Source organism: Seriola lalandi, unplaced genomic scaffold, assembly GCF_002814215.2.
Source record: "Seriola lalandi dorsalis isolate HSWRI2012SDOR001 ecotype SW California unplaced genomic scaffold, Sedor1 jcf7180002054306, whole genome shotgun sequence".
NCBI classification, from domain to species: domain Eukaryota; kingdom Metazoa; phylum Chordata; class Actinopteri; order Carangiformes; family Carangidae; genus Seriola; species Seriola lalandi.
Genome location: NW_019524859.1, coordinates 716361 through 743286, shown reverse-complemented (window position 1 = coordinate 743286; position 26926 = coordinate 716361). Strand labels below are relative to the sequence as shown.

The following is a 26926-nucleotide window of genomic DNA, read 5'->3' as shown; positions in this document are numbered from 1 at the left end:
TATACATGACTTTATTTTACCTGGCAGCAAGATTAAATATACAGTACCATCAAAAGTATGGACATGCCTTCCCATTCACTTTAATGAGAGAGTGCGTCCAAACTTTTGACTGGTACACCTAATAAATGCGAATGGCATAAATATAATCTGGACATACAGGTAAATTCCTCTTTTAGTGCAAGTTTTGGTCACCATAATAATACATTTTTTTGTCATTATGTTGCTAATTAGTATTTGCCTACATCTGCCACTTGTGACCAGTTCAACCAAAAAGTGATTCTCATTGCTTGTGTTATCGATTCATTTCCACAGGTTAGGAAACACGGCCGTACAGCTATAGTCGAGGAAAATGCACATTTTAATAACCAGTATATTCATGCTTCCTTTATTTGTCAATTCTAGTTATATCCTGATCAACCCTAGTGTTCTTTTTTTTTTACCCTTCTCACTATTCACAAATTTAGTACAAAATGAATTTTCTGTTCTTCCCATAAAATCTAAACCAAATGATTGTAATAATTATAAAATAAATTGCATCCTCTGGAATTTTCAGATATTTTTACCGGAGCCTCCGCCCTTTTTGTTTCAGGCCTCTAATCAATGCTTAGGTCACCTAGAAGAGTAGAAGAAGATTAGGCTTGTGCATGAGCCTGGATTATGAACCAGGTGGAAGGGATGATCTTGTTTAATAAATCAGCATAATCCTTTACTTTCAAGGCAAAGAGAAGAGCAGTCTACACAAAAATAGAAGTGATTCTGGCCTTTAGGACAGATATAGCTTGATAAAATACAGGATGAGATTTAAACAAAGCTGGGTGATGATTAAATTCACAAATGTTAAGAAAACCAGTCAGACTTTCATCGAAGGTATGGCAGTACTGGACACCACGGCTCTGGAGATGAATCTATTCAACAGAAATGAAAGAGGCTGAATTTATTCCGTTTTCTCAGATGTAATAAATGTTGGGGGGGGGGGTCAAGAGTTGATGTTCAAAGAGAATTACAAAATAAAATAAAAGAAAGGTCTAAGTTAGTGGGTTTCAAGTGTTCGTATAATTGAGGAATTTCAATGAAATCTGAAGTTTAAAGTAGAAATTAAGATATGATGATAGATGCTAGTCTGTTGTGTAACAGTACTACAAGTCAACAAACAGTCATGTCAGTTATACAGCAAAATCTATCTGAAGTTTCCACTGGTCATACCAGACAGATTAAGGTCGTAGCAGCAAAACTCATGGCTGTACTGCCTTGAGTTAAGACTTTAACTCAACAAAAGTCATGACAGAAAACCAGATGCAATACCTACTGCAGCCCCAGGGTGGACATGACACACCATGGATATCACGGTGGAGCACAAAGGACTCTTTGAGAGACAAGCTGTACCAAATTAAAGATGTGACAATGAATAAATTAAAAAGGGAAACGTTTGTTGATTTCATTAGATCCATGATGCAGTGTCCTGCCCCCACCTTAAGACCATATTGTGTTGTTTATTCAAACAAAGTGACATGTAAACCAAACCAAATCAGTAGCAAGTGATACTAAACATTAATGTAGCTGTACATTTGGGGGATGGAAATGTATATGTGTGTGAATCACAATTCTTCTGCTGCAAAAAGATTGTTTTTCCAGGAGACACTGAGACATGTCATGGTATAAAAAAAGCAGAGGTGTTGCTGATAACATTAATGATGGTTCTGTCTCTTCAAGTGTCCCAATAAGTTATGACAATGTGACATTATCAATTTTCCAACTGTGGCATGTCATTATGTTTTCCATGAAAAAGACCAGCTGTGTTAATTGGAAACAAAATGCCTCCATCAGCTTCGTGAAAGGTGTCGCAGAAATGTAAACAAAGTGTTATGCCTTGCTTTTTACCCCCATTGCCATTGGCACTAAATGTTCTTAAATTTGACCCCTTTAGTCCAAAAATGAAGAAATTGTGTGGCTCCTCTAACAACCACATTTACCAAAAACTATCAGTTTTAGTAGCTCAGCAAAAAAAACTTTCAGATTTAGTGGTGTCTGGTCAGAATGTGTCTGTAGTAGCCTGAACTAATGGTTTTTATGTATTTCTAAAAGGCTGGACTGCAGTCCTGATGGCAGGTGGATATGGCAATAAATACAAACATCAGATTGATCATTATTCATTTAATGGGTTCTCTTTAATAAAACAAAAAAGCAGTTAAATATACAATATTACATGCTTTATTAAAAGACTCATCTACTGTCTTGTATTGCACAAGGATGTTTTCAACCATCCAAGATCAAACTATATTTGATGATGCAGAAGATCTATGACAGAAGTCCCAGCAATGTTTACTGACTAGAGCATAATGTGGTTATTTAATGAAATAACAAATTACTCAGGAATGTGTAAGTAATGCAACAGCAGTGCAAGAGATGTGCAGAAACAGTCGAGCAGAAGCAAAAGGAATTCTTTGTAGTGCCACAGAAAAATGGTAACAAAATTCTTTCACCTAAAACAACTTTTGCACTTGACAAGACAAAAATCCATTAACCCTAGTGTGTGATAACCATTTTTATCTATTTGTAACTGAACTAGAAATAAAGCAGCCCTGTGAGTATCAAAAGCAGAAAAAAATAGAATACTAAGATCCTTCAGATAAAATACAAAAAAATTTAATTTAAAAATCTAACCAACAGGCGTTCTCCTAAATATGAACACATATACAGAATCAGATCTAAAATGCCTGTTTTTTATCATTTCATGTAAACAACTTCTCCTCAGTAACTAGGCTTATTGCTAGCTTGGCAATCTGTCCTTCATAGACGTGACTTACTGGCTGTGGCATGAACGAGTGACGATGTCTGTATCCAAGGTAGTACCTATACCAATAAAGTGCTAATACACCACAGACAGCATGCTCAGGTTACAGTATACATGGCCTCTACTCTGTGTCTAACATATACTGGTGTGATAGAAAAACAAAAACAACAACAAAAAAAAACAAAGATGAAGGTGGTTTTCCAGGTGATTCACCACTTTGCCGCGTTGTCTTACGTGAAAATTTACATTGCTTTGGTATTTAAAATCATTACAATAATCACAGTGTGGTGATTTACTGAATGTACGTTCCCGAGAAGTAGTTACAGTTTTGCACCAAAATAAATATACCTGGTAAAACAGCAGTCTCTCCAGTTTTGACACTGAGACAACCACCTTTGCTTCAGCAATCAAACCTTCATCCAAAGACGACATGTTGAAAATAAAAATCACAGCCTGGTCCCACAGATTAAGCATACCTCATTCCAACGCTTCAAAATGTTTGAGCACAAATCCTCAGCAAGATATAAATGACAGTGAGGAGAACACAGAAAGCTATAAATACAATAAATAGTTTTGTTCAGTACTCAAAGGGACTGTGGAGGAAAACAGACCCCGGAGTCAAACAGTCTTCTTGTCTTTAAAGCAGAGCCTCATTTCAAACCTGACGGCCTTTTGGTTTGGTGGTGTAACCGAGAGTTACATTCATTTACCACAAGGCAGAGGTGGGGGAAGTGTGAGTTTCTCTCCTCAGGAAATCTCACAGTGCTTCTCTCTCCAAGTGTAAGCTCCATCCTGTCCTCTGAGAGGGTCCGCAGGGACGCAGGAGGCTCTCCTCCTCGTGCTGTGAACTGGCAGCTCCTAGATCTTGGTGACATAGTTGTTGGGGAAAAGTCCCTGCTTTCCACGAAGTCGTCCTGTCCACCATCCGGATGCATCTGATCAGCAAACATGACTAAGTTAGTGTTCTGTTTCAGACTGAAAACACCACTTAAACGCCGTCTTGTCATGCGCTTACCCTCTTTGATGATGTCGATAATGTCATCAGCATTGAAGCTGAGCTCGTCTGTGTCCTGAGCGTCGTAGGCGTACAAAGCTTTGCACTGTGGCACCTGGGGTTTGGGTTTGGGTGCAGGTTTGGGTCGTCCTCCTCCCGGCGGAGGCCTGCTGGCAGATGGTCTATGGGCTCTGGGGTATCATAAGACAAAGAGAGAAACCACACAGCTGTCAGGACGATCTGCCTACAGGAGGACACTAAATGAGAGATTCAGCTCACTGTGCTGCAGTGGCTGTGAAGGTAACACAGAACCTGGTTCCAAGTTCTTTTTATGGGACATTACAATGTTATAGATTATATTCCAAAATACAAGTGCATGCATAATCACCATCTTGTTATACTGAATGAAAACCAATGTTGATCTTTTTTTTATTTTTGTGTAGTCAACATTGTAATCAAGTTCAAAAAGCAAGGTGTGTGTGTTTTTTTTTTTTTTTTTTATATGTTCACCTGACGGAAACTGTAAATCCTCCTGGATAAATGTGTCGGACACAGAATGAAGGAGCATAAAAAAAAACACTTGTTTGTGTAGTTAAATGATGCATCCTGCTTCATTTAACAGAACGTACAGTTCACAAATCAGCCACAAGATGGTGATCTAGTGCATGCTATATCTTTGCCTGTGCAGAAGAAGTGAGACTAAAAAATGAAGCCTTTCAGAAAAGTGTTGATCCGGCGTCAATGGTACCTTCAAGATCTCAGTTTAATATTCTGTTTACTGGCTGTGTTCATTTACTGGCAAAACCCTGTAAGTATACCTTTTATACAGTATATCATCTTTTCAACTATGACAAGGAACTACTTCACTAGCTGAGGATCAAGTAGTTTAAATGGCATCACCCCAGGGAGCAGTAAGCAGATAGTGAAGTAGTTGGTCTATACAATATATGCAGTTACTGAATAAAAAATATATATATGCTTCTAGTGATGCCTGTGTAATTGAAAGCAACTTTCATCTTTTATGTTTATTTCTTTGGTAAACAGGATCCCTGATTACAAATGAGCCATCAGAAGAGGTGCACAGCAGGGATTCTTTCACTGAAAAGAACTCCTTCATGGATCTTTCATCACAGAAATGAAAGATCAAACATACTCAGGTGAATTGTAAAAGAATTCCCCTTTGATATCAATGAAATTGAGCAGCAGCAGAAAATGAAATATTAGTTGCATACTACAGTCGGCTCCTTTAACAAGGCTGAACTTTGCCTTATTTGCATGTGAAACAAAAATGTACAAGAGAAGAAGCATCAACATGTCCTGCTGCTGAAAGCTTTGCTAGTCCTGAACCACCACCCAAAACACTGCAAACACTCCAACTCACATTCCTCCATTTGAAGCTGGCCGTCTGTCTCCATGACTATAAAAGAATAAATTATCCAAATTATGTCAAATTACAGAAACACAAGTACGTGTATGAGTGTGTGTCTAAGCTGCCTATTTACATTTAACAGTTGTGCATGTGAAGTGAGACCCTGTGCCATACTAACATTTACTCCCATACTATCTAATCTTATCACTTTATAAAGGAATGCCTTTCCCTTTATAGTTAAAAAATACATGTTAGTCAAGATATGTGGAAATCAAGTCTATATAAGCTATAAATTATCCTACAGATTCTTATGTGAGTTCATACATTTATTTATACAGTGTGGACGCAATCACGTAAACACCTCATCCAAAAGGACTTTAAACCTGAAGTGACTGAATCACACTGCTACAACGTTTGGCCATATTAGATTTAAAGACAATTGGCAGCACTTGTCTGCTATTAACTGATATATGAGTTGATGTACGAGTTATATCTTTCGACTTAACTGTAATGGAAACACAGAAGGGGATCTGGTCTTCTAGAAAAATTACAAATTCAAATCATCAAATTGAAGTTTTCACCTTGGTGTTGAACTTGAAACACCAACGATCCAACAAATTGCTCTTAGTGCCAATGGAAACAAAACTTGCTCTGCCACTTTGTTGCTTGTGATTGTCACAGACCAGCATTTTTATCTCTCACAACACACACTTGTTATTGTCAGTTTTTAGTGTGACACTGGGATTTTTATTTCAGAGCTGTAAGATGTCAACAAAACTGTGTGAGAGGCATGAAACTCAACAGATACAGCTGTGTAACACAAAGTTACACAAGATATCAAACAGAGCTCCCAGAGTACCCAGATTAAAACAAATAACTGTAAACCTATTTACTGCGTGAAGGGGAGGAGTCTCAAAAATCACAACAACATACTGTGAGCCAGACAGAGATAAACAGGAAGGGTTGTCACAAGACGACACTAACAGAGATATGATAAACGTTTGCTGCAGTATGCAGGGTTGACAAATTTCCATTCGACCTAATATGACCCATCCTTGTAGCAGTAATAGTGAAGTCCCTTCTCCTGACGCGTTTTGTGTGTGTATGTTAATTTGTCTACTCCTGCATGTACTGTGTGGGTTTCCAGTTTCTCACCCTGCAGCTCCTTGTTCAGGCACTTTCAGACAGTCCAGGTTCGGCTGCGGCCGGCTGCCGCCTCGCTCCTTCAGCTGGTTGATGTTGCTGGGCAGGAAGGGGCGCGTTGAGTTGCTGGATGAGGGATGCCTCTGGTTGTGATGCTGTGAGTTTCTCTGATTGGCTACGTGATTGGAGTTTTTCAGGCCACCATTCTGGTGAGCAACTGCAGAAAAGAAGAAAGAAGGGGGAAAAAAAAAGATGTGGATGTTATGTTGTGTTATAAATGGTCCAAGTGGATAGAAGAAAAGCTGCTCAAACACTGTGAGATGTGATCGCTGTACCTGGAGGTCCAGGTGCAGCCCGTGATGGGATGTTCTGGTGGGTTCTGGATGCGCTGGAGCGACCCTGAGTAATGTTCTTCCTGGTGGGGCCTGAGGATGAGATTTTCAGCAAATAAGCAAAATGTGAAGAGTAAGAGTAAAGCCATTCAGATTAACATGATTAACTGCAATCATCATAACTGAGAGGGAACGGCGATGGAGAGGAGATGCATGTGTATGTGGTAGAGATTGGACCAAGTGACAAGTAAATAACGTGAAGTCTGCTACTGAGACTTTTTTGTGCTGGGTCAAGTCTGACATAGTCAAATTCATGACCCCACCTCACCATGTGACTTTGGTTCACACCTCAGGTCTACGTTATCATGGCTGACTGTGAGAACGGGTCTGTTGATACTCACGTGTATTCTTGGGAAGCCCGGGGCCGACGCTGACCTGCAGGGATTTGCTCGAAGGCTTCAGTACAGGCAAGTCTCCCTGACCCTGGACAAACATGACCTGCCGGGAGCCGCCTCCACTCAAGAAGCCCCAGTTCTCCTTCTTCAACTTCATCTCCAGTCTGAGAATGACATAGATTTAAGTTTATATATTTCTAAGCTGTGAACAGGGACAGCATCACTAAGAAGACATTACCTTTACAGCAACAATAAGATGCAAATTTGAGGAACAGAGTAAGATGCATATGGTCACATTGTGGTGGATTTGGGTACTTTGTTATTTTAACTCCCACGCTGGTTTGGATTACATTGCATGTGTTTACTTACGTGTTACTAAACTTGAGTGGTAGCTTCCTCTGAGTTTTCTCCTCAAACCTGCGAGCCAGTAAGCTGATGAACTCTGTCTTAAAGACGCACTCCAGCAGGCTGTCGTACTCCTGTTCGTGCAGGATCATGAAGTCATCCTGCATCGTGCTGAAAAACATGAAGAAACTATTCAGTAAAAGGCTCGTATCTGATGCAAAATTTAAAACCCTGACATTTGATGCGATGAAAAACACATCTCACTAAGGGTATGTGAAGAAAGATGACATTCACACAGTTGTTGTGTTGATTTTTTCCTGCTCTCTCTTCAGCTTTGATAAAAGCTAAGATGGAGAGTCAGGATCATCTTTCACATTTGCATAGACACAGAGGGAGCCTCACAAAGCAGCTCACATCTGAAGAGGGAAGACAGCCTGTGCCCGTAACCCACACAAAGATACTTTGTTCCTCCCAGTGAAGTGGAGATTTTCTCTGATGAGCTTTTTACAACTCCTGCCTTCGTTCATTGCACCACCTGGTCCACATTACCCCAGTGACTCAAAAGCCACATGCTCGCACCAACAGCTCTGTGATTTCTACCTCCGAAACAAGTTACACAGTGTTCCCATCAACAACAAAGGCCCCACAAGTCTTTCAGTTCCTTTTATTTTTTTCCTTTCTTTGTAGTAAACCACTCTGCATTCTTTCATAAGAGTGTTTTTGACTGCATCTTATTTCAGCAACATTTCTGAGATGTTGACCAAACTGCTCCAAGTCGGACCTGCACATACAAAGGGACGGACACGCAGTATATACAAGAGGTAGTTTTAATACACTCCACATGTTTCCAATGTCCCTTGTGTGACATTTACAGCAACATGGGAGCTTGTGTGATTGGAAATCCAGACTGTGGCTTTTAAGTAGATTCATGACTTTCTGCAGTGCAGTGTCTACAGATTATATGTTGGGTCTCTGCCCTCTGCCTCAGCTGCATGTTGAGTAGCTGTTGTCATGTTTTGGAAACAAATGATGACCTACTGGTACCTCACTGCTTGCTTTTTTGCTCAACATGTTCACAACAGCACATAGAAGGACAAATTCAATCTTGAGAGACATGAGGAGTAAAGGCTTATATATGATGGCAGCATGGCTGTGTGACCCATAATGCCTCTGGGGAGCTCTGTCTGGGAGCTGTGAGATGCAGGACGTCAGCTTTGAGATAAAGGCATGGTCAGGTTTCACTGTATTCAGCAGAGCAGGGGGGAAGTTTGAGAAGAAGATATTCTATATTTTTATCTTTCATGTAACTTGGTGAGGCCCACTGATATTTTTAACTCTTTTATCTAATTTAAAATCACATTTAAGACAAAAGTGGTATGGATAAATATCAGTGAAACAATTAAGCAACAGTAGATTGTCATGTTGCAGAAGTTATATTTACTGGAAAGCAGGAGGTGGTGTAGGAGCAGGAAGCAGTGCTTAAAGTTGACTTATGTAGATAGAGTGAGCACCAAATGTTTTTATATGGATGGATTTTGTTTGCCTATAGTGGTTATAAATGATTGGACAGTATAAGGAACATGTGGCTGCTGGGAATACCCTGAGGCAGCGAGTGGTTCATACCTCAGTGACACCGCCAAGATCTTCTCCACATCAATCCGCCTCTTCACCACCTCTGTCACCTGCCCTTTCTCCGGCCCCTGTTTCACCTTTTCTCTTCCAATCAGGTACACTGATTTTGGTGTCAGGATCAAATCTCTCTTAATTCCCTAAACATGGGAGGAAAAAAAAACACACAACAGATCCATAAATGTTTTGTTAGCTGTTGAGCCAAAGAAATAGGCTGCAGACGAGCCTGAAGAAAACCAACCTTGAACCGGCGGTCATATTTTGTGACTTTGTCCGCGAAGTCAATCTTTTCTCTCTTTGCCAGAAAGTTTCGAAGCTCAGGCCTGTCGTCCATACCCAGGTAGTCACCTACAAAGTTTCTGTTGAGGCTGTGTCGCCGCCTCTCCTTCCGGTTCAACAGCAGGTCAGAGGCTAGATGAATCCAGACAGAGAAGAGAGTGAGGAAGAGGGAGACAGGCGGAGAGACAAATAAAGCTGTAAGATGTTACTTCACTCACCTTCTTCCCTCATCTGGACGTATTTCTTGCAGGCGACATATTTCCTCCAGGCTTTCTGGATGGTCCTGGCATAGCCGTCAAACTTGCGCTCCCTTGTCTCTTCCAGCAGAAAGAGCTGCGAAGAAAACCGGAGAGACTCAGCACAACACACAGTAAAGGACAGACATACTGTACTTCAGTGCACAAACCCAAACAGAGACACACCTAAACAGACTGAACGGAAGGAATAACCGCACCGGAAGACTTACCTACTGAACATACAGGTGTACGTTTGAATACAGAAAACTCTGCTGTCAACGATGACGATTTGATTTTTCTTTTTTCAGTGTAAGAATGATTTCAGATCTGTTCATAGTTTTTGTACTGTACAATATTTATCGCACATTGTACCATGTTGTTCTGTATAATTAATTTCAAAAAATAATAATTTTTCTTCTTGGGCTGTAAAGTAATTTCACCACTTCCTGCAGAAGGAGCTGACTCTGTGCCAAAAGACCACCAGTCTTCTTCCCGATGGGCCTCTAGACATGCAATCACACTCTCTGTCCTCTCCCTCCCAGACTAAACATCCTGCCCACTGCCTCACTAACAGGCCTGGCATCAACACGGCCAGCCACAGGCCGCAGTGTGACGGGACAGGAACGGACCACAAGCAAGGCCCAAACACATTGTGACGGATCAAACTTCCAACTACAAAAGCTGTGAGGAGAAAAATGTTCTGAGTCACCGAACGACAATACGCAATCAGAGTTTTCAGGGATTTTCACCGGAAGATGACAAATCCAAAACCAAACAGCAGGTGGGGTTTGACATGGATGTGAATTTAGCTCACAGAGGAAAAAATAAAGTGAGTGGGAGGTAAAAAAAATATATATTGAGATTTCCTAATATCAGACAAGCACCTAACTGGCACTGAACACCAAAGCAACTGCACTGCAACTAAAGTTTATTTTCAATCTAAAGAAAACATACAAATTTATTTATTTATTTGTGTGATTAATTGATGAATGAGCTAGTCAGCATTTATAAGAACCATATAAACATTTAATAAACGGTTTAAAACACATTATAATGTAGTTTTAAGAAGATATAAATACTGGATATTATGTTTATTAATGTATACTGTTCAATAATAAACATTTAAATGTCCTTACAGCTGTTTACAACCATATTATGGAGTGTTATAAACCATTCTTCAATTATTTGTATGCTGCTTATAATGTTAAATAGAGGGATTTAAAGTAAAGTGTTCAGTCTGTACAATGAATGACATCTTGTTGAAAATAATTTCAAGATCAATTTAAAATTGATATCATAACCCTGGCAAACATATATTCACATATGAATGACAACTCTCTTTAGCCTGAACTCTGCCTCAACGCAGAAGTTGTGAGACCGGTGACGGACAGTAAACCATCAGCTCATCCATCACCACTTTGGGGGAGAAACTCTTCTCCAACATCTGGCTTGGCATCAAACAAACTTAAACTTATTCCATCCAGCAAAGAAAAAGCTTCAGTCATACAACTAATTAGCTGGTGTCAGTGTCTTATCAGACAGAGAGACTTGTTTTGAGAAGCCTGGCAGCTCATTTCAGCGGTTCGCCCTGAGTGATATTTGCGTTTCATAAGCACACCTCAATGACTTGGACTCTCAGTCTGGCAGTGTGGGGGGATGGGAGAAGCTCTTGGCAGTGCATGGCTGCAATGAATAAGTAAAGGCATTCAGGATCAGCTGTAAGGCCTGAAGTAAGACTAAGATGTCTGTGTATAAGCGTCTAAACATACATCTATGTGTGTGCACGTGCATGCTCATTCGTGCATGATGTGTACAAATGTTAATAAGTGAGAGCGCAGGCATCACACAAGCGCTGCTTTCATAGGAATCATGAAAAAAGTAGTTATGGTGGAAAAAGACAAGCCTTTATGATGTCCCCCCCAAACTCTGCAACCACAGCCTGTGCTTGTGTTTTAGCTCCAAAGTGGTGTTGACTCAGTGCTGACGTGGTACAAGGGTCGGGTTCAATCTCCTCCCCTCCAACAAGGAATCGAGTACGATTTGGGACATTAGTGCCCTTTTATGGTGTGTAGTGTAAAAATGGTGAGTTCAGTTTTTTTTCTCTGCATACACACAGAGCTTTGCATGCCAGCAGACGTTTTGACATGTGATTTGAATTTTACATCTATACAGGAACAAAATGTTGGCATGCAAGTTTTTGCTCTGTAGTACATTTTCCTGGAAAGCTTTCTTATAAAGACGTGGTATTACAAAGAGCAGAAACTAAGCAAAAGAACAGAAGACGTGACAGTCTGAGTGAGAGGAAGATGACAAACGTACCGACTCAGGGGCTTTAATGAAGATCTTGGTGCGACCAAGCTGGAACTGATCCTGGTCCATGTTGACAGACTGTAAGAGATGAAGGACGCCTTGTTTCTCGTCTCCTCGCCACGTTGGCCAGGACTCTTTGGTAAGAATGGCGTACCTGAAGAATATAGAGTTTAGCAGAGACAATGAATTTTACATAAGGAGGGGTGGATGCGCAGGTTTGGAGGGGGGATTATTTACATAATGTGACACAGGTTCCAAGCTGAACGAACTTTAATGTTGGTGTTCTACCAATCCAACATTTTCTCTCCTGTGTCTGATTCCAGTACCTAAAATCTGTACACCTCAGTGTGTGGAACTTATTGGAAACATGTTATGAAAGGTAACATGAGGCCAGCGACGCCACAAAAAGCCATGACCGACTGACTGTACATGGTGGTGGAAATACCGAGGTGGAATACTGAAAAAATAAATATTGGCGTGAATATGAAGCAGACGCACACCTACTTTTGAACCAAATCACAGTCAAGCTGTTACCTGTTGAGGAACTTCCTGAAGATTCTGCGGTAGGCGTAGCCAGCACGCCTCACCCTGATGTTTTCCTTCAGACCCAGATACTCCACCTGATGCTTCACGCTGAGGATGAGAGAAGAAGGACTCAGGATCAACATCAGGATAAAAGTAAAAAGCCTCTCTCAGTTCTGGCAATAACTTGAACAATTAAACAATTATCAAAATGTTTAGCAATTAACTTTATGTTGATCGACTAATCGTTTCAGCTTTGAATGGGAATAAAACATAATATAGACTCATTCTGGACAGGCTGACCACTGACCCCTCTGAATGTGGTATTGTATTGATGGAAGTTTACTCATGCTGGTTTTACCACTTCCTTCCTTTTTTCATATCCTACTTAATTATAAAAAGCTTTTGTTTTCTACATTTGACAATGTGATATTTTTGTATTCATGACAACTACCTTGCATTTTACCATCGGTATTAGAGATATGAGCTACCAACTTTAACTCAAACATCTTTTACCAGGTCTACAGCACAAGAAGCAACCCCACAACCCCACTCCGCTAGCGGAAGGGGTTATCACAGGTCATTGTATGCAAAACAGCTGCATTTTGCAGACTTTTTCCTCAAACAAAGACCTTAAGTACTACTTAGTACACTCAGACTTCCTGTGAAAACAGTGGTTCCGGTGTTAATTAATGTGCCACCCTGTGCCGGACTCACAACAGGAAGGTCATAGGCTCTGAACAATACAGCAGCAGTCTACATCTGAACATGTAGTGCCGAGAGCCTGTGAACAGGGAAGAAAGAGCGGGAAACTGAGACAAAGGGATTAAGAAGGGGGAATGTTTCTAACATGTCTCACATGACTAAGTCTTCAGACGGACCGAAAACATAAAAAAAAAAACAGCAAAAAAAAACCCAGCAAAAAAACAAAAAGGGTGAAGGCAAAACAAATCAGAACAATGATCCAGTGTTTACGTTCTGTGTGAGAACAGCTAGAGACCCGGGCCTGTGTTTATCAAACTGTGAAAGTTTGGATTTAAGTGAAAGAGTGATTGTACAAAATATCATTGGTCATAATGAATAATACATCAGCTGAAGGAATATTACAGGCTCATTTTAATATACTATTTGCATTTTGATTTAAACACCTGATATGATGTCACATTGTCTTTCTCTTTTCATTTATCAAGGGTGCTAATAACGAGAATTAAGGTTATATTTATGTTGTTTTGCATCACTTTCCAAGCATATTTGTTGCCTCCACAGTTTTCTCTGATCTCGCTCGTCCACCTGTGGCAGAATTTGTTCCTTTCAGTCAATTTTCTGTCATTTCATCCTAATCCCTTAAATAAATATATTTGATTGTTATTTATTTAATGTGTTAATTGCAACTACAGTTTTTAAGGAATTTATGCAGATAAAAATAACTTAAAAATAACTAAAAATAGCATCAAAAATCATATGTTTTTGCAGAAAATCATATCACTGAGTAAACTGTAAGGATTTATTTTGAAAGACTGAACAATATGGCAGATGGATGGTAAATCCTTGTCTCTGGCTGGGGATTCCTGTTCAGAGCTTGCATGTGATCAGTCATGTGATCAGTCATGTGATCAGTCATGTGATCACTCTCCTCTCACTAATTTGGTTTTTCAGGGCATTCTTACGTGGAATGCAGAGATGTTTAATATGTACAGGCCCTGCGTGGTTTAAAGGTCTGCATGTGTGACTGTGAGGAATGAATCAGTGAATCAATCACTTACCGGCTTTCTTCCCAGTCTCTGGGCTTCTTGGTCTCATTAGGTTTGATGCAGCGGATGTAGTGTGGAGTACATTTCATCAGTGTGCTCACCAAATCATTGGCTTGTCTCTACAAAGTGCAATTAGAGGAAATATCAAGAAAGGGGAAGAAGATAATGATGAGCCTGATGATGATAACAATGCCAAAGTCATGACTGAATTACTGGCTCTTTTCTGACAGGGAATGCTGAAGGACACTCCAGTGAATAGCAAACACACACATTTTCTTTTCAAAGGCCGTTCCCACAGTGACCCTGATAAGGAAGAGGGACAGGTACACGCACAAATAAACTTAACTGAACACACACCTTTATTTTGCTGCCTGCAGTTGTGGGTCGACCCTTCTTTTCCGCATTGAGGTTTTCTTGAAACAGTGCTCTGATGAAGGCGCTGTCAGAAGACAAAAGGAGGAGACTGAATAAGTACTGATGCAGAAAGGCTGGTATCATCCCCGTATCAACAAAAACAAAGTGTGGTAGGCCTAAAAAAAATGTGCCAAGCTTTCCTGGCTGCCAAAAACAGAAAATCCAGTTAATGTTTAAAGACCCAAGGACATTTGACTAAGGTCATTGGTTTAAATTCCTGAACCGCTTGGGAAGGTCCGAGCTGGGAGCCGGTGGGAAAACAAGAGGTGTGTGTGTGTGTGTGTGTGTGTGTGTGTGTGTGTGTGTGTGTGAAGCACACAGACTTTGCAGCAAGTCTCCCCAGTGCCACCGCTGTATAGAGGAACATATGCTGCTATTATATGACAGTACACTCGGTTGAATTAAACAATGAATTACTTTTGATTGCACTTTGGCCTTTTGCTCTTTAAAGCGTTTGGTAACAGTGTTTTCTGCGACACGGAGATGAAGATACAGGATTCAGGAGGTAGATGACTCTTTACACAAGCCTTTTATTCATACCTCCAAAATACTGAGAGAGAAACAATACATCAGCACTAAAATACAATATCCTTGACATAAAACTCTCCACTTTCTCCTCAAAGGCCTGAATATATTAATGTATATATTTTTTTAATTTGTAGGTGAGGTATTTCGTAGCGACGTCATCACTACACTATGATGTGTTGCTGCTGGTCAGAATGTCGCAGATATTTGAGAAGTTTCCATCTTCGTGCTTCTCTCAACTGAAGACACTCAACTTATTTCAAGCATATTTTCAGAGGAAATTTGTACTTTAGAGCACCTTTTAGTTTACAGCTATATACATACAGTGAAGGTGAAGGTTTAATCTTTTATTTCAATAACACACCCCATACAAATACTATCTCATAGTAAATAGTATCTCATCCCTCACATGCTCTCACATTCAGGCTCCTTTTGAACTGTGTCAGCTGTTTTCGAAAGTCTTTGAAAAATATCATAACAACGTGGAGATTATCAGGCCTGGTCTAAAGCTGACACGTACAGCTGTGCTCAGCATTCAACTTATTTCAACTTGCTTCTGTCGCCGCCTTTGGTGTTTATTATTTTATTATTTCAAAGTGCTTTTTCATGTTGGTATTTTTTCTAATTTCTGGCTTTCTCCCATATTGGTATTTGTTTGATTTTAAACTTCAGACTCAGGGCTATGGACACAGAAGAAAGGATCAGCAGGTTGTGTGTACAAACAGACCAGAAGTCTGCTAATATTGTCCAGCTGACAATACTGGTCACTCCTTTCTTCTCTCTTCAGACCTGCTGCTCAAAGGAATGAGGCTGCTTCCTTCCTTCTCATGCATCCTTTATGTGTGAGTGTGCCAAAATCTTTTATCTATGTGTGTATATGTGTTTGTGCGTATGTAAGGTGAAGTTCATATATGTATTTTCCAGCACGTGTCTGAAGGGGATTTTGGCATAAGCTCCTTTCACGCCTCACAAAACGTGCCCACAAAAGGGGGTGAGCAGTGGCTGAGGCCTGGGGGGGTTACACAGACAATGCAGGCTGTTTGCACAGATGGCCACTTTGACACAAAGAAAGGCCAAGAAACCAAAACACAGTGGGACCAGACTCCACAATGTATCCCCGCAGGGAGACTGCACTTTTAAGGCCAGCCTGAGCAGACCCCAAAAGCTGCATTTAGGGGACAGCAGCAAGACGTGATTGAGGGCAAAGGGCGCGACGTAACCCCGGCCCGCACACTTCTGCTACGTTCCCGCCAGCTTCCAGATGCATTGAAACGTCTGAAGCTCTCATTCAGATGTATCCAATTATAGCCATATGCGTCACTATTAGAGGACTCCCTTCAAGTCACCACCTGTTGGTGCAACGAGCAAATAGGAGTTGCTTACATTTCACTGCTCTGCATCAACTCAATGAGGTCAGTAAAAAGGACGTCTCGGTTCCTCTCGCAGAAACCCTCCGCGTCGTAGGACACCTGCAGGAGACACATAGAGGAAGATTTCAAAAGAGTCATAAATGAAACCTCCAGCAAATGAAAGACGACACCTGTGCAAAATTAAAAATGGTAACTGATATTCTGACCTAAATCAGCGGCTTGAATTTTATGGGAAAAGAAAATGAGGGGTTGCAGCTCCAAGTTTTACACCTCCTTGGATTAGCGTCCTTATAAAACCAGCAGTGGTTTAAAAGTGTATAAATTAAACCATGTTATTTCTGCTATACTGTCAGCTGAGCTTGGGGGAATGTTTTGAGCCCGGTCATGGGAGCCCCTTAAGTCTTTATGGTACGGCTCATTAAGCCTGCGGCATGTGAACCAGGCTGCGGCCACCACACATCTGGTGAATGACATGGGACAACCTTGGCCCAGACCACCAAAATGAAAATGAACGCGAAACAAAGACGTCTAATGAACCATAATGTATGACTGAAATAAAGCTGATCAAAATGTATGACGTCAGAAATCGTTACATACGGAGATGGGACTGCAACCATAAATAGTCAAAGGAGAGAGAAGGGAGTTGCAGGAGAGAGGGGTGTAAGTTTAAAAATGGAAAACTTAAAAGGACAAAGATGACGACACAAACTCCAGAATTAAAGAACCAGCTGCATAACTGGTATTTATGACAGATCATAGTGGGGAGCGACAGAAAGAGCTCCCACACCAACACCATAAAGAATGACATTTTAATAGGCTTCTATTTCCAGAAGTTACCATCAGCTCCCTACTGTAGACTGTATGCATAAAATATTAATTCACAGTTGATACCACAGCAAAGACAAGTGCATAGAGTTGCTGTAAACCTCATATTGAATGTTGTAAAAGCTGTTTCTCTGTGTGTGTGTTCATAAAGATCTCCCCTGCAAACGTCGGCAGTGCTAAGTGCACTCAAGCTGACCTTGCCAGCATAGTGGTGGATGATGAAGCCCTGGTTCCAGCTGTTGAAGTGTTCGTGGGTGTTGATCTGGACTCGGAGCTTCTGCAGCATTGTCTGGTCGGCACCTTCGCCCACTGCGTGCATAGTGGCACACACATCATCCAGGATGCTCATGATGCCAGGGGGATTCTGGGAAAACACAAGGAAAACATGTCACATTCGTATCACGACACTTGGCTCCGACAGTTACTAGCTCACATATAGTATATCCTGAAGTTCATTTTTGACCTCTTGCTGTTTGATTTGTAATGACTGAGGAAGAAAGTCAGGTAATAAAATATAAAGCCAAAGGTTTAATATGTGAAAGAGCTGATAGAGCTTGCTGATCAACTATCATTTAAATCCTTTAAGCAAAAAAGAAAACGCTAAAAATGAAGTGGTTCCAACTTCTAAAATGAACCAGAATCTGTTGGTTTTGGTTTTCTTGCTCTTCTATGTAAAACTAATAACTAACTTTGCTATTTGAAAGGTTGGTCGGATAAAACAAGACAGTTTAAGTGTCACCTCTCAGGCTCTGGGAAATTGGGATTGAATAGACTAAATGATTAATCCACAATTTAACATGCTGATTAATCAGTGTTGACAACTGTTGTTAGCTGCAGCTCTAATATGTGAAGAATATTACAGGTTGATGACTAATAGTGGGTATTATGAAAAACCGTCTGACATAATGGAAAATCAAGGTTCAGTTCAGCAACTGGGCCAAATTATCTTTTACCAAACTATAAGTAAGTGTAAAAATATTTCATACAAACACATGAAGAATCTTTATTTTTGACATTAAATGAGCATCTAAAGGATGACTCTTTCAAACATCACTCTCACACTCTGCTCTTTGGCTCCATTATGTCCAAAGTTGATCAGTGGCCTGCAGTTTGCACAGTGGTAACAGTGTCTGCAACTCAAAGAACACAAGTCTCTGTCACTGGATTAACTAAAGTGGGTCTGGTGTAAAGAGCTGGACTGTCAGGCACTGATACAGATCCCCTGCTCCTCTCAGATGGAGGCTTGTTTAAAGCCCTTGTTGTGGATTTCATGGATTAGACCTCTCAGTGGGACAGATAAATCAAATTAAGAGGCATGTCGGCACATTTGAGGATATTAAGCTGCAAGTCATGACAACAGAGCAGAAACTTGGCGGGAACTTGTGCAACTCAGTTAACAATCTGAGGACAATAAAACTAACAAATGTTTCTTAGAAAAAAAACTGTTAACTGTTCATATTCCAGTTACAGTGGTTTGATGCAGGGAATAATGATTATTTCCATTATTGATTAATATGACGATTGCTTTCTTGATTAACCAATTAATCCTTTGGACTATAAAATGACATAAAAATGCCTCTGTTAATGAACTTATTGTTTTATCTCTACCCATCATTGTTCATTATGTGATGATGATTGAATGAATATTCAGATCCACATTCAGATTTCTATCAAAAGAAAATATAATTAAGAATTGTGCATCCTTAGTTGGAGTTGTGAACTCTAGTTTGTTTATAATACATTATTATTTATTTACTTTGCTCTCGATGAGATCGCAGACAATCTTGTTGTTGAAGTACTCAATAGGAGTCCACTTGATGCCCTCTTGCACGTACTCCTCCTACAACGAGAGCTCAGAGTCAGAGCAGGAAACATCTGAAGATGCTGGAAATTGAAAATAAGGTCCAAAAAGAAGAAGAGTGTGGACGGGCATTACCTGTTCTGCCTTTAGAGTCAGCTCAATGAATATCTGCTGGAGCTTCTCATTCACAAAGTTGATGCAGAACTGTTCAAATCCATTTTTCTAATGAAGAGACAACATGGTTAATACAATCCATACAGCGTGAGTGAGTTTATCTTCAGTAGAGTACAGATCTCTGCAGATCTTTGGGCTCAGTGGACATTGTTTGGAGCGGGAGCTATAAAAGAAGGGTTATATTGTGTAGATACAATGGACCTTCAGCCTGAGCCTTAGGCAGCAGCGCTCTGCATCTTCCTGTCTAATAGAAAATACAGCTGACCTTTACTTACATTGTGTTTACAAAGAAAAACATTCAAACTGATAGAAAAAACTAGCGGAGCAGATTAGATATTTTTTACAGTGGATAATGTTATGTAGTGTCATGGTACACACTAACAATCTTGTTATTAGGATCTAGAGCTCCTTGTAAACCAACATAATACAAAAGCACTTCCATTTGGTTTGTCCAATCCTGTGGACAAGTCCAGGACTTCTCATTAAGCAAACTAAACAAACAAGTAATCAGATTAGAAAAGCATGTTGAAGTCTGCTGCCTCAATCAGGAGATGGGACTTAATCCACGTGCTTTATAAATTAGTCTCATCCTCTGTGTTTAATCTGTTTAAATGCTCAAAGTTAAAACCTGTTAATCTAATTTCTGCGTTGGTGCAGAGTAAAATTCCAGTGGGCATGTGTCAGCTTTGGAAACAGGCAAAAACACTTACTTGGAAAATTTCAAATCCATAAATGTCCAACACGCCCATATTTAACTCCTGATGATCCTTCACCATGGCTTTGTTGATGGACTGAAATCAAAGAATTTTGTTACTGAAATACAGGTTTATATTTCCACAGCTTTATTACCAATGAAAATTGTGTTGCATTTATTAACTTTAGAGCAGTGCAATCATACCTCGACCAGGTAGTCAAACACACGTGAATGCAGGGCTTTGGAGAGGGCGTCTCGAGTGTAACACGCCTGCTCCACGTTTAGTGTCACGTCAATAGATTCCACTGCATTTCCCCACTTGCTGTCCATCTTCCTGCTTGTCAGTTTCTCCTTCAGACGGTTCTGGTCAATTCCAAGCAGAAATGCAGGAAAGGCCAAAACTATTAAAAGAGAAAAGAGAGAAGAAGAGAAGGCAGAAAGTAAATAAAGGCAATGTTACTTGTTACTTCAAATGTTAATTTTCCTAACTCAGAAAAACCTTAAAGAGTGTGAACACTCAGCTGGAATGAACTACATGTTACAGGACAGTCATGATTCTGCATGAATTATCACCCACATATGATAAATTGGCTTTTTAAGCCTGTCTACGGGTATATCGTTGCGACACAGACATTACAGCCAAACAATTACTCGGCTAATCGATTAGTCAACCACCAGAAATTCCCTAAAAAGACTATTTTGATATTCAAATAATCTTAAAAGGTTTGTTTTTTAGCAAAAGGATCAGACATTGCCAATTTTCAGCATCTAAAATGTGATGATTTGCTTTTTTTCTTTGTCTCATCTATCGGTAAAATGGTATCGTTGAGTTTTGGTGTGTGGGTTGGACAAAACAAGACGTTTGGTGACATCACCTTGGACACTGGGAAATTATAATTGGCATTTTTCACAATATTCCAACATTTTATAGTTTGAATTATTAATCCAGAAAATAACTTGCAATGAATTTAACTATTTATTTTAGTTCATACTGTTATGGTATGTTAGGTTGTTGTTGTGCTATTATGGCAAACTGAGAAAGAAAGCAGCATGTTAGTAATGGGTACTGCTCTGAAATAGCAAAGAGCCATTTCTCTAAAAACCAGTATGTAAATCATTTTGCAGGCCTGCATATATTTGAAAGGCTGCCTTGTGTAACCTTTTCATAGCAGACAGCCATTGCTAATCCAATGCTCCAACACACACTTTGCACTGCATTTACTCTTATCATTAAGAGGGTAAAGCCACAAAAGCGGGGTGATCCTAAACCACTGAAACAAAACATCCTCTGGAGAAAATCCAGCACAGATGAGCTTTGAATTACAGTTGAGTGCAGAATAGAAGAATAGCACTGAGCTAACCCTTGAAAAAAAAAAGTGTTGTGCACACCACAGATCATTTGCCCCTGACCTGGCGTTGATATTGTCCCCTGAGAGCCCCTCCCTGCCTTATTACAGTGACTCACTTCCCCTAAAAGGAAATAGCTCTCAGGCCTGCAGACTCACTGTGTCTGGGAATGCATCAGACCACTGCAGTAGCTCCCCTTTTGGGACTTTAGGGTGTGACTGACCATACGCATGCTTAAATCATGAGGAAAAGTCATCCTTTGTATTCGGCAGGAAAGGTATGGATTGTATACTGGAGGCTTTTACGCATTGTGTATGTGAATTTCAGGAACAATGCACAAGTTCTCCTGCAGGAAATTTGTTAGTCAAAGCACCAGTGAATAATGGGGAGGGAGCTACGTCAGGACAGAGGTGTTACAAAGCTTGTGGATTCACTCACCCCAACATGATGTAACACATACAATAATTCTGTCAATTTCCTTGTACAATATTGACTCGGCTTAGCGCTCATTGAAAATAATGTTTGAATAATAAAATTTTGGACATTTGAATATCTAAGCAGTCCTTCAGTCTATGTGAGATTTTCCTGGTCAGACTGTCAAACATTCATAGCTTGTTAAGAATTTATTCTATCAATCCAGTTTTTAAAGGAATAGTTGGACCTTTTTGGGAAACTTTTTTGCCCAAAAGTTGGATGAGGATTGATACCAACCTCATGTTTGTGCACTAAATATGAAGCTACAGCCACCAACTGGTTAGCTTAGCTTAGCATAGAGACTGGAAACAAGGGGAAACAGCTAGCCTGGCTCTCTCCAAATGTGACAAGGCCACCTATACCAGCACCTCTAAAGTTCACAAATTAACATGATATATGTTGTTTTTTAATCCATACCGATGCAGACAGTATCTGGGGTTTGAATATTGTAGTCAATATGCAGATTTGGTGGAGCACTGGAACAAGCAAATGCTGCAGTATATGCAATGTTCTCAAACAGAATCATTTTGAAGCTACTAGGAGAAAATTTACAGGGAGTGTTTAGAACAAAAGGGTTCAAGATGTTTTTTCTTGTCAAAACATTTATGCTTACCAAACCAAAATTTACGAAACATCACTATCAGGTTCAATTGCTTCATGTCCCAACCAGTCTAATAATGTCCAAATCATCAGCACAAGTAGTCTCAACATTTCTTTCAACAACAGATGACGCACTGGCTCTCGCTGAGTGTGAGTTGATATTTATGTGAACTTGGCTGGTGTACTTTTGTGTGGGGAGCGGTGGTACGAGTGTGCAGTTTGAGCGCACAGGAAGTGAGACTGGAGGGAACAGGAAAGGCAGAGATTACGAAGTGCCGCTGTTTCGTCTGCACAGAACAGACCAAGGCTTTGTACACTGCATCATACAGATACAGCACGAGAAGGAAGGAGGAAGGGAAAAAAGGGGGAGAATAAAATGAGGCAGGAGAAGGCGAGAGGGAAGGGGACAGAGGGAGAAGTATTTTTCCAAGTAATTTTAGTCTCTGACGAAATATGCCCAGACTTTCAATAATAGCGTTTTATTTTCTGGTAATCTAGCATTGGTCTTGGATTACTCCAGACAGTTGGCTGCAGCCCTGCATTAACACAATAAAACTTTAGGGAGTGAAAGTGGTGAGAGAAAAATATCCTCCAAAACCAACTAGACAAGGGCAGCTCAGGACACTAAAGAGACGAGAGACATTCCGAGATGCATGAATGCAATGAGAAGAAGAGATTTACCGCATCCCAAACTCAACCTGAACATCAGCGCCATAGTCTTTGGCCTCAGTCTTAACCATACAACTGTATCTGTGTTATTGTAGCCACGCCAGTGAAATGACTCTATGGATGGCATCGTTGGTTCATCCACCACTTTGGTCCAGACTGAAATATCTCAGCAACTACTTGATAACTACTTGATTGGTGAATCCTCCTGACTATCTCTATAGCGTCATCCTCAGGGGTCAAAGTTTCCACTTAATACTTAATACTTCGGCCTTCAGTAGCTACACAACAAGCTATTAGAAAGATTGACTAAAAATTTGGTGCAAGCGTTGATGGTACCCAGAGGACGATCTTGCAATGACTGTGATTTCCTGACTTTTTCTCTAGCACCACCATCAGGTCAAAGTTTAACTTTGCTCAGCTTTTATCTCAGGTACAGGCTCAGAGTCAACACTCACAATCTCAGTTATAGCCACTAGCATGACTGCAGACTTTTATTTTATATTTATTTCAATGCTTTATTCTTTGAAAATCGCGCCTGTGACTTAAGACTTTCCCTCTGAGTCTGATGAGGTTGAACAACAACATGCTAACCACACCACTGTTTTGAAGGGGAGTGAAACATTGTTGTTGAGTTTAACATTAATTAGCAGTTCAGTCATTTTTCCATCCACATGCAGTTAACTGACAGTTTATTTGTTTTGTTTCTTTTTGTTTTGTGTGTGTGTGTGTGTGTGTGTGTGGGGGGGGGGGGGGGGGGGGGTGCGTCCCCTCAGCTAAATACAAACAGCAAACTAGAAATAGCCCAGGTTTGTTTTCATTAAAGTTTTAATGTGATCTGTGGTTGTTGCTACCTGTTTTAGTGTGAACCACATTAAGCACAAAACAAGGCAGTGTGAACAAGCCCTGGTGTGAGACTACTTACACTCTTCGCTCTCCACGGCAGCGTAGTTGCCCGATTCCCTGAAACTGATATTTCCCAGGTGCAGGACTCCAGCCACAATCTGAAGCACCATGGCGCGGTCTTCCGCTGAGATGCCAATCACATCCATGGCATGCTGAGAAAGCACAGGGAAAAAAAATCATGCTAAATCACGGCCGCAGCATGGGTTTACTCAATCCTGCGGTACCTAGCTCATGTCCTCTAATTACTCCTGTTGCGGTTTGACTGGTAAACAAAAGCAGGAGGAGATCGTTGGAAAAGAAAACAGAAGAGGACTGGTAAGGAGAGAGAGGAATGTGAAGAGAAGACTGTGAGCCACATGAACACTGGTATGAGATTCACAGACATACAAAACACCACTGAGAGTGGTAAGTTATTGCCAGTTGTACAGAAGGGATCTGACTGTACCGTTGTCTCCTGGAAGTCACTCTTATCATTGATGTCGTCCACTTTGTAGGAACCAGACTGATTGAGGTAAGTGTAGTAATCCAGGCTTGTGATTCCCAGGCTGCTCTTCTGCTCTCCACTGGCTCCTTCTATCAGCTTCAGAGCAGAAAAGATCAATGTATAACTGTGTATGCATCAGTTATAGACATGCCATAACACAAATCCTGCAGTAGTGTCATTTTTAGGCATTTTATGTGCTCCATCTGTGTGTGAAGAAAATTGTACAATGGCAAAACTTAACAATTCTATCTTTTCCAGAGACCTCAGGCCATACACAACGAAAACAGATTGACCGTCCTCCTGCAGCCAAATGGCACATCTAGTCCAATGTGTCCTGAAATTCCCTCACAGACCCTCTCCATGAGCCAAATGTGTCCCGTTCACTCTTAGGCTCAAAAAATAGGTCTCACCTGATAGAATATGTGGAAACTCCTTTCTCCAGGATTCCTCATGACAACACGTGACTTCTCCAGAAGGAAGTTGGAGATTTTCCCTCCGTCTGGTTCGCCACCGGCGCTGAACTGGATCTCAAAGTATTTCCCCTGATGGATCAAAGCATGTTTTTTTTTCAGTATTGGAGTGGGCTGCAATAATGCTTAAAGCCAGAGCTATAAGATCTGAAATACTGGCACCTGGCTGTTCTAGGGTTGCTGGTGGTGGTGGTGGTGGTGGTGGTGGTGTGTGTGTGTGTGTGTGTGTGTGTGTGTGTGTGTGTGTGTGTGTGTGTGTGTGTGTGTGTGTGTGCACGTTTCTGATCCTGCTTTTTGTCTTGCTTTCTTCTCCAGACAAGCCTGTAATGTAATATCTGTTCCAGTCAAGCTGAGAGCAGAAGCCCAAATCTGAACAGAGACACTATTTATTCAAAGACCTTAAAAGTACCTTAAAAGTAGTGATCTCAGGCTATTAGTGACAAAAGTATTTTCCCAAAAACTTCATCTAAAAATATCCCAAGCAGTGACACAATTCTACTTTGTATGCTAACCCGAACACACAACCGATAAACTCAGCTGAAACGGTTTATTTTGTTTAAAAATGTGCTCTGCCTTAATTTTAAGTCCTTGCTGACTGACTTCCTTTATAAACAGTAGAGGATGTGCCTCAGTGATTCTGCATGTATGTCTTTCTGTGCACTTTATCCTTACAGCACAGCTCTGGTTAACCAAGACACACATGAGGTTTGCTGCCTCATGCAATGAAACAGAAATTAGAAGAAAAGCTAATACTGTAAATGTTTGTTTTTTTCAAAGATTCGACTTGGATCCAAAGGTACGCCACAAAAAAGTTGAGTCCTCAAATTATTGTGGGGTAAATAGCGCCTACTGCTTGTATTTATCTCTTACCAACACAGGATTTGCATTTAGAGTGAGTTATTACATTTTTTTTTCTGTGTTACAGAGTCATCCACACTTACACTGCAAACCAGATTTGACACACACTCACAAAGAAAAACACAAGGCTGAAAAAAAAGGGGCCTTGGAAGAAGATTTTTAACTTCAGATGTTTTCTTTCAATAACAAGAACCATGAATTGAGCCGTGATGGTAGACACACTGATTCACAAAAAGTGAAATGAAAGCCTTACAAATCTGCTGGAGTTGTTGTTCCTCACAGTCTTGGCGTTGCCAAAGGCCTCTAGCAGCGGGTTGGACTGCAGGATGATGTCTTTGACGTGCTGCGAGGAGACAGAAGCAACGAGCTGTTAGCTACGTCACAGACGGTCTGTGAAGCAGGTACAGACACCACACACTTCACACCCTCGCTGACAGGCTGGTCTGTGCATCTCTGGAACTTTCCACTCAAATACGAGCATGTGTGTGTGTACATGGATACACACTCGCACACAAATACACATCCACAGACAGACACACAAAGTCTGGAGGACATTATCTTTCCTGTGAGCCATCTGCATGTCACAAACACATGAGTTTTAAATCTGTACGGCAGACAGAGCTGCTCCCACTTCCATTATTGTACACAGAAGTTGAGTGGAAATTATTTCTTGGAATTTTTTTTGCGTTACTAAACATAGTCCCATATGAAAGGAAAAAAAATAAACACTGCCCTTTACGCTTACAGTTATTTATAGATATCCAAACGGTTATTAATTTATTTTTTTTATCATATTTTATGCCTCCAAGACAAACCATGCACTGATTAATTAATGGAGCTTCAAAACACATGGAATCCAACTGAAGTAACAAACACATTTCCAACATGGCCTCAAGTTGTTAAAATAAATATTCTATATCCAGAACTTAGATTTTTTTTTGTGATGTATGAATATTAATCGATACGATTAGTCTTTGTGAAGAAGATAATGATCAGAGAGATGAACAGGTGTTACTGGCAGGAAATTATTATCTATTCAAAACTGTTCTCAGACACGTGAACACACAACGTCAACACATTGCACAAGAATGCATGTGATGTACTGAGCATACCGCACAGTGTGTGCAAAGCTGAAGGGAACCATGTGAATGAGAAGTGATGCTCAACAGAACCGGATGGGGTGGAGAGGAGGTGAACTTTTTCCACTGTAACGGCAACCTTA

The 26926-nt window shown here is 40.5% G+C and overlaps 1 protein-coding gene and 1 long non-coding RNA gene across 4 annotated transcripts in view; one reads left to right on the top strand and one right to left on the bottom strand.

The window, feature by feature from the left end:
* Window positions 1-2136: 2136 nt before the first annotated feature.
* Window positions 2137-26926, bottom strand: part of myo1ea (myosin IEa) — a 48184-nt gene continuing 23394 nt past the window's right edge. The window contains exons 6-29 of one of the 2 annotated variants that reach the window (XM_023406400.2): window positions 25958-26047; window positions 24787-24918; window positions 24338-24472; window positions 23912-24044; window positions 20104-20300; window positions 19916-19996; window positions 19167-19253; window positions 18987-19070; window positions 17427-17594; window positions 16419-16504; window positions 14454-14535; window positions 14109-14215; window positions 12358-12456; window positions 11833-11977; window positions 9496-9610; window positions 9240-9409; window positions 8993-9138; window positions 7394-7540; window positions 7031-7188; window positions 6633-6722; window positions 6310-6514; window positions 5167-5202; window positions 3807-3976; window positions 2137-3726 (exon numbers count right to left, since the gene is read on the bottom strand). In XM_023406400.2, coding sequence (XP_023262168.1) covers window positions 3650-3726; window positions 3807-3976; window positions 5167-5202; window positions 6310-6514; window positions 6633-6722; window positions 7031-7188; window positions 7394-7540; window positions 8993-9138; window positions 9240-9409; window positions 9496-9610; window positions 11833-11977; window positions 12358-12456; window positions 14109-14215; window positions 14454-14535; window positions 16419-16504; window positions 17427-17594; window positions 18987-19070; window positions 19167-19253; window positions 19916-19996; window positions 20104-20300; window positions 23912-24044; window positions 24338-24472; window positions 24787-24918; window positions 25958-26047 — 2940 coding nt within the window. In that variant the 3' untranslated portion in view covers window positions 2137-3649. The remainder of the gene's footprint in view (window positions 3727-3806; window positions 3977-5166; window positions 5203-6309; window positions 6515-6632; window positions 6723-7030; window positions 7189-7393; window positions 7541-8992; window positions 9139-9239; window positions 9410-9495; window positions 9611-11832; window positions 11978-12357; window positions 12457-14108; window positions 14216-14453; window positions 14536-16418; window positions 16505-17426; window positions 17595-18986; window positions 19071-19166; window positions 19254-19915; window positions 19997-20103; window positions 20301-23911; window positions 24045-24337; window positions 24473-24786; window positions 24919-25957; window positions 26048-26926) is intronic. The other variant, XM_023406401.2, reaches the window with a different exon arrangement.
* LOC147819120 (uncharacterized) lies at window positions 12365-17762 on the top strand. 2 transcript variants are annotated; one of them, XR_015437256.1, is made up of 3 exons: window positions 12365-12501; window positions 15823-15877; window positions 17382-17762. It is a non-coding gene; the product is annotated as an uncharacterized LOC147819120 (long non-coding RNA). The 2 variants fall into 2 exon arrangements; XR_015437255.1 differs by lacking the exon at window positions 12365-12501 and adding an exon at window positions 14781-15015.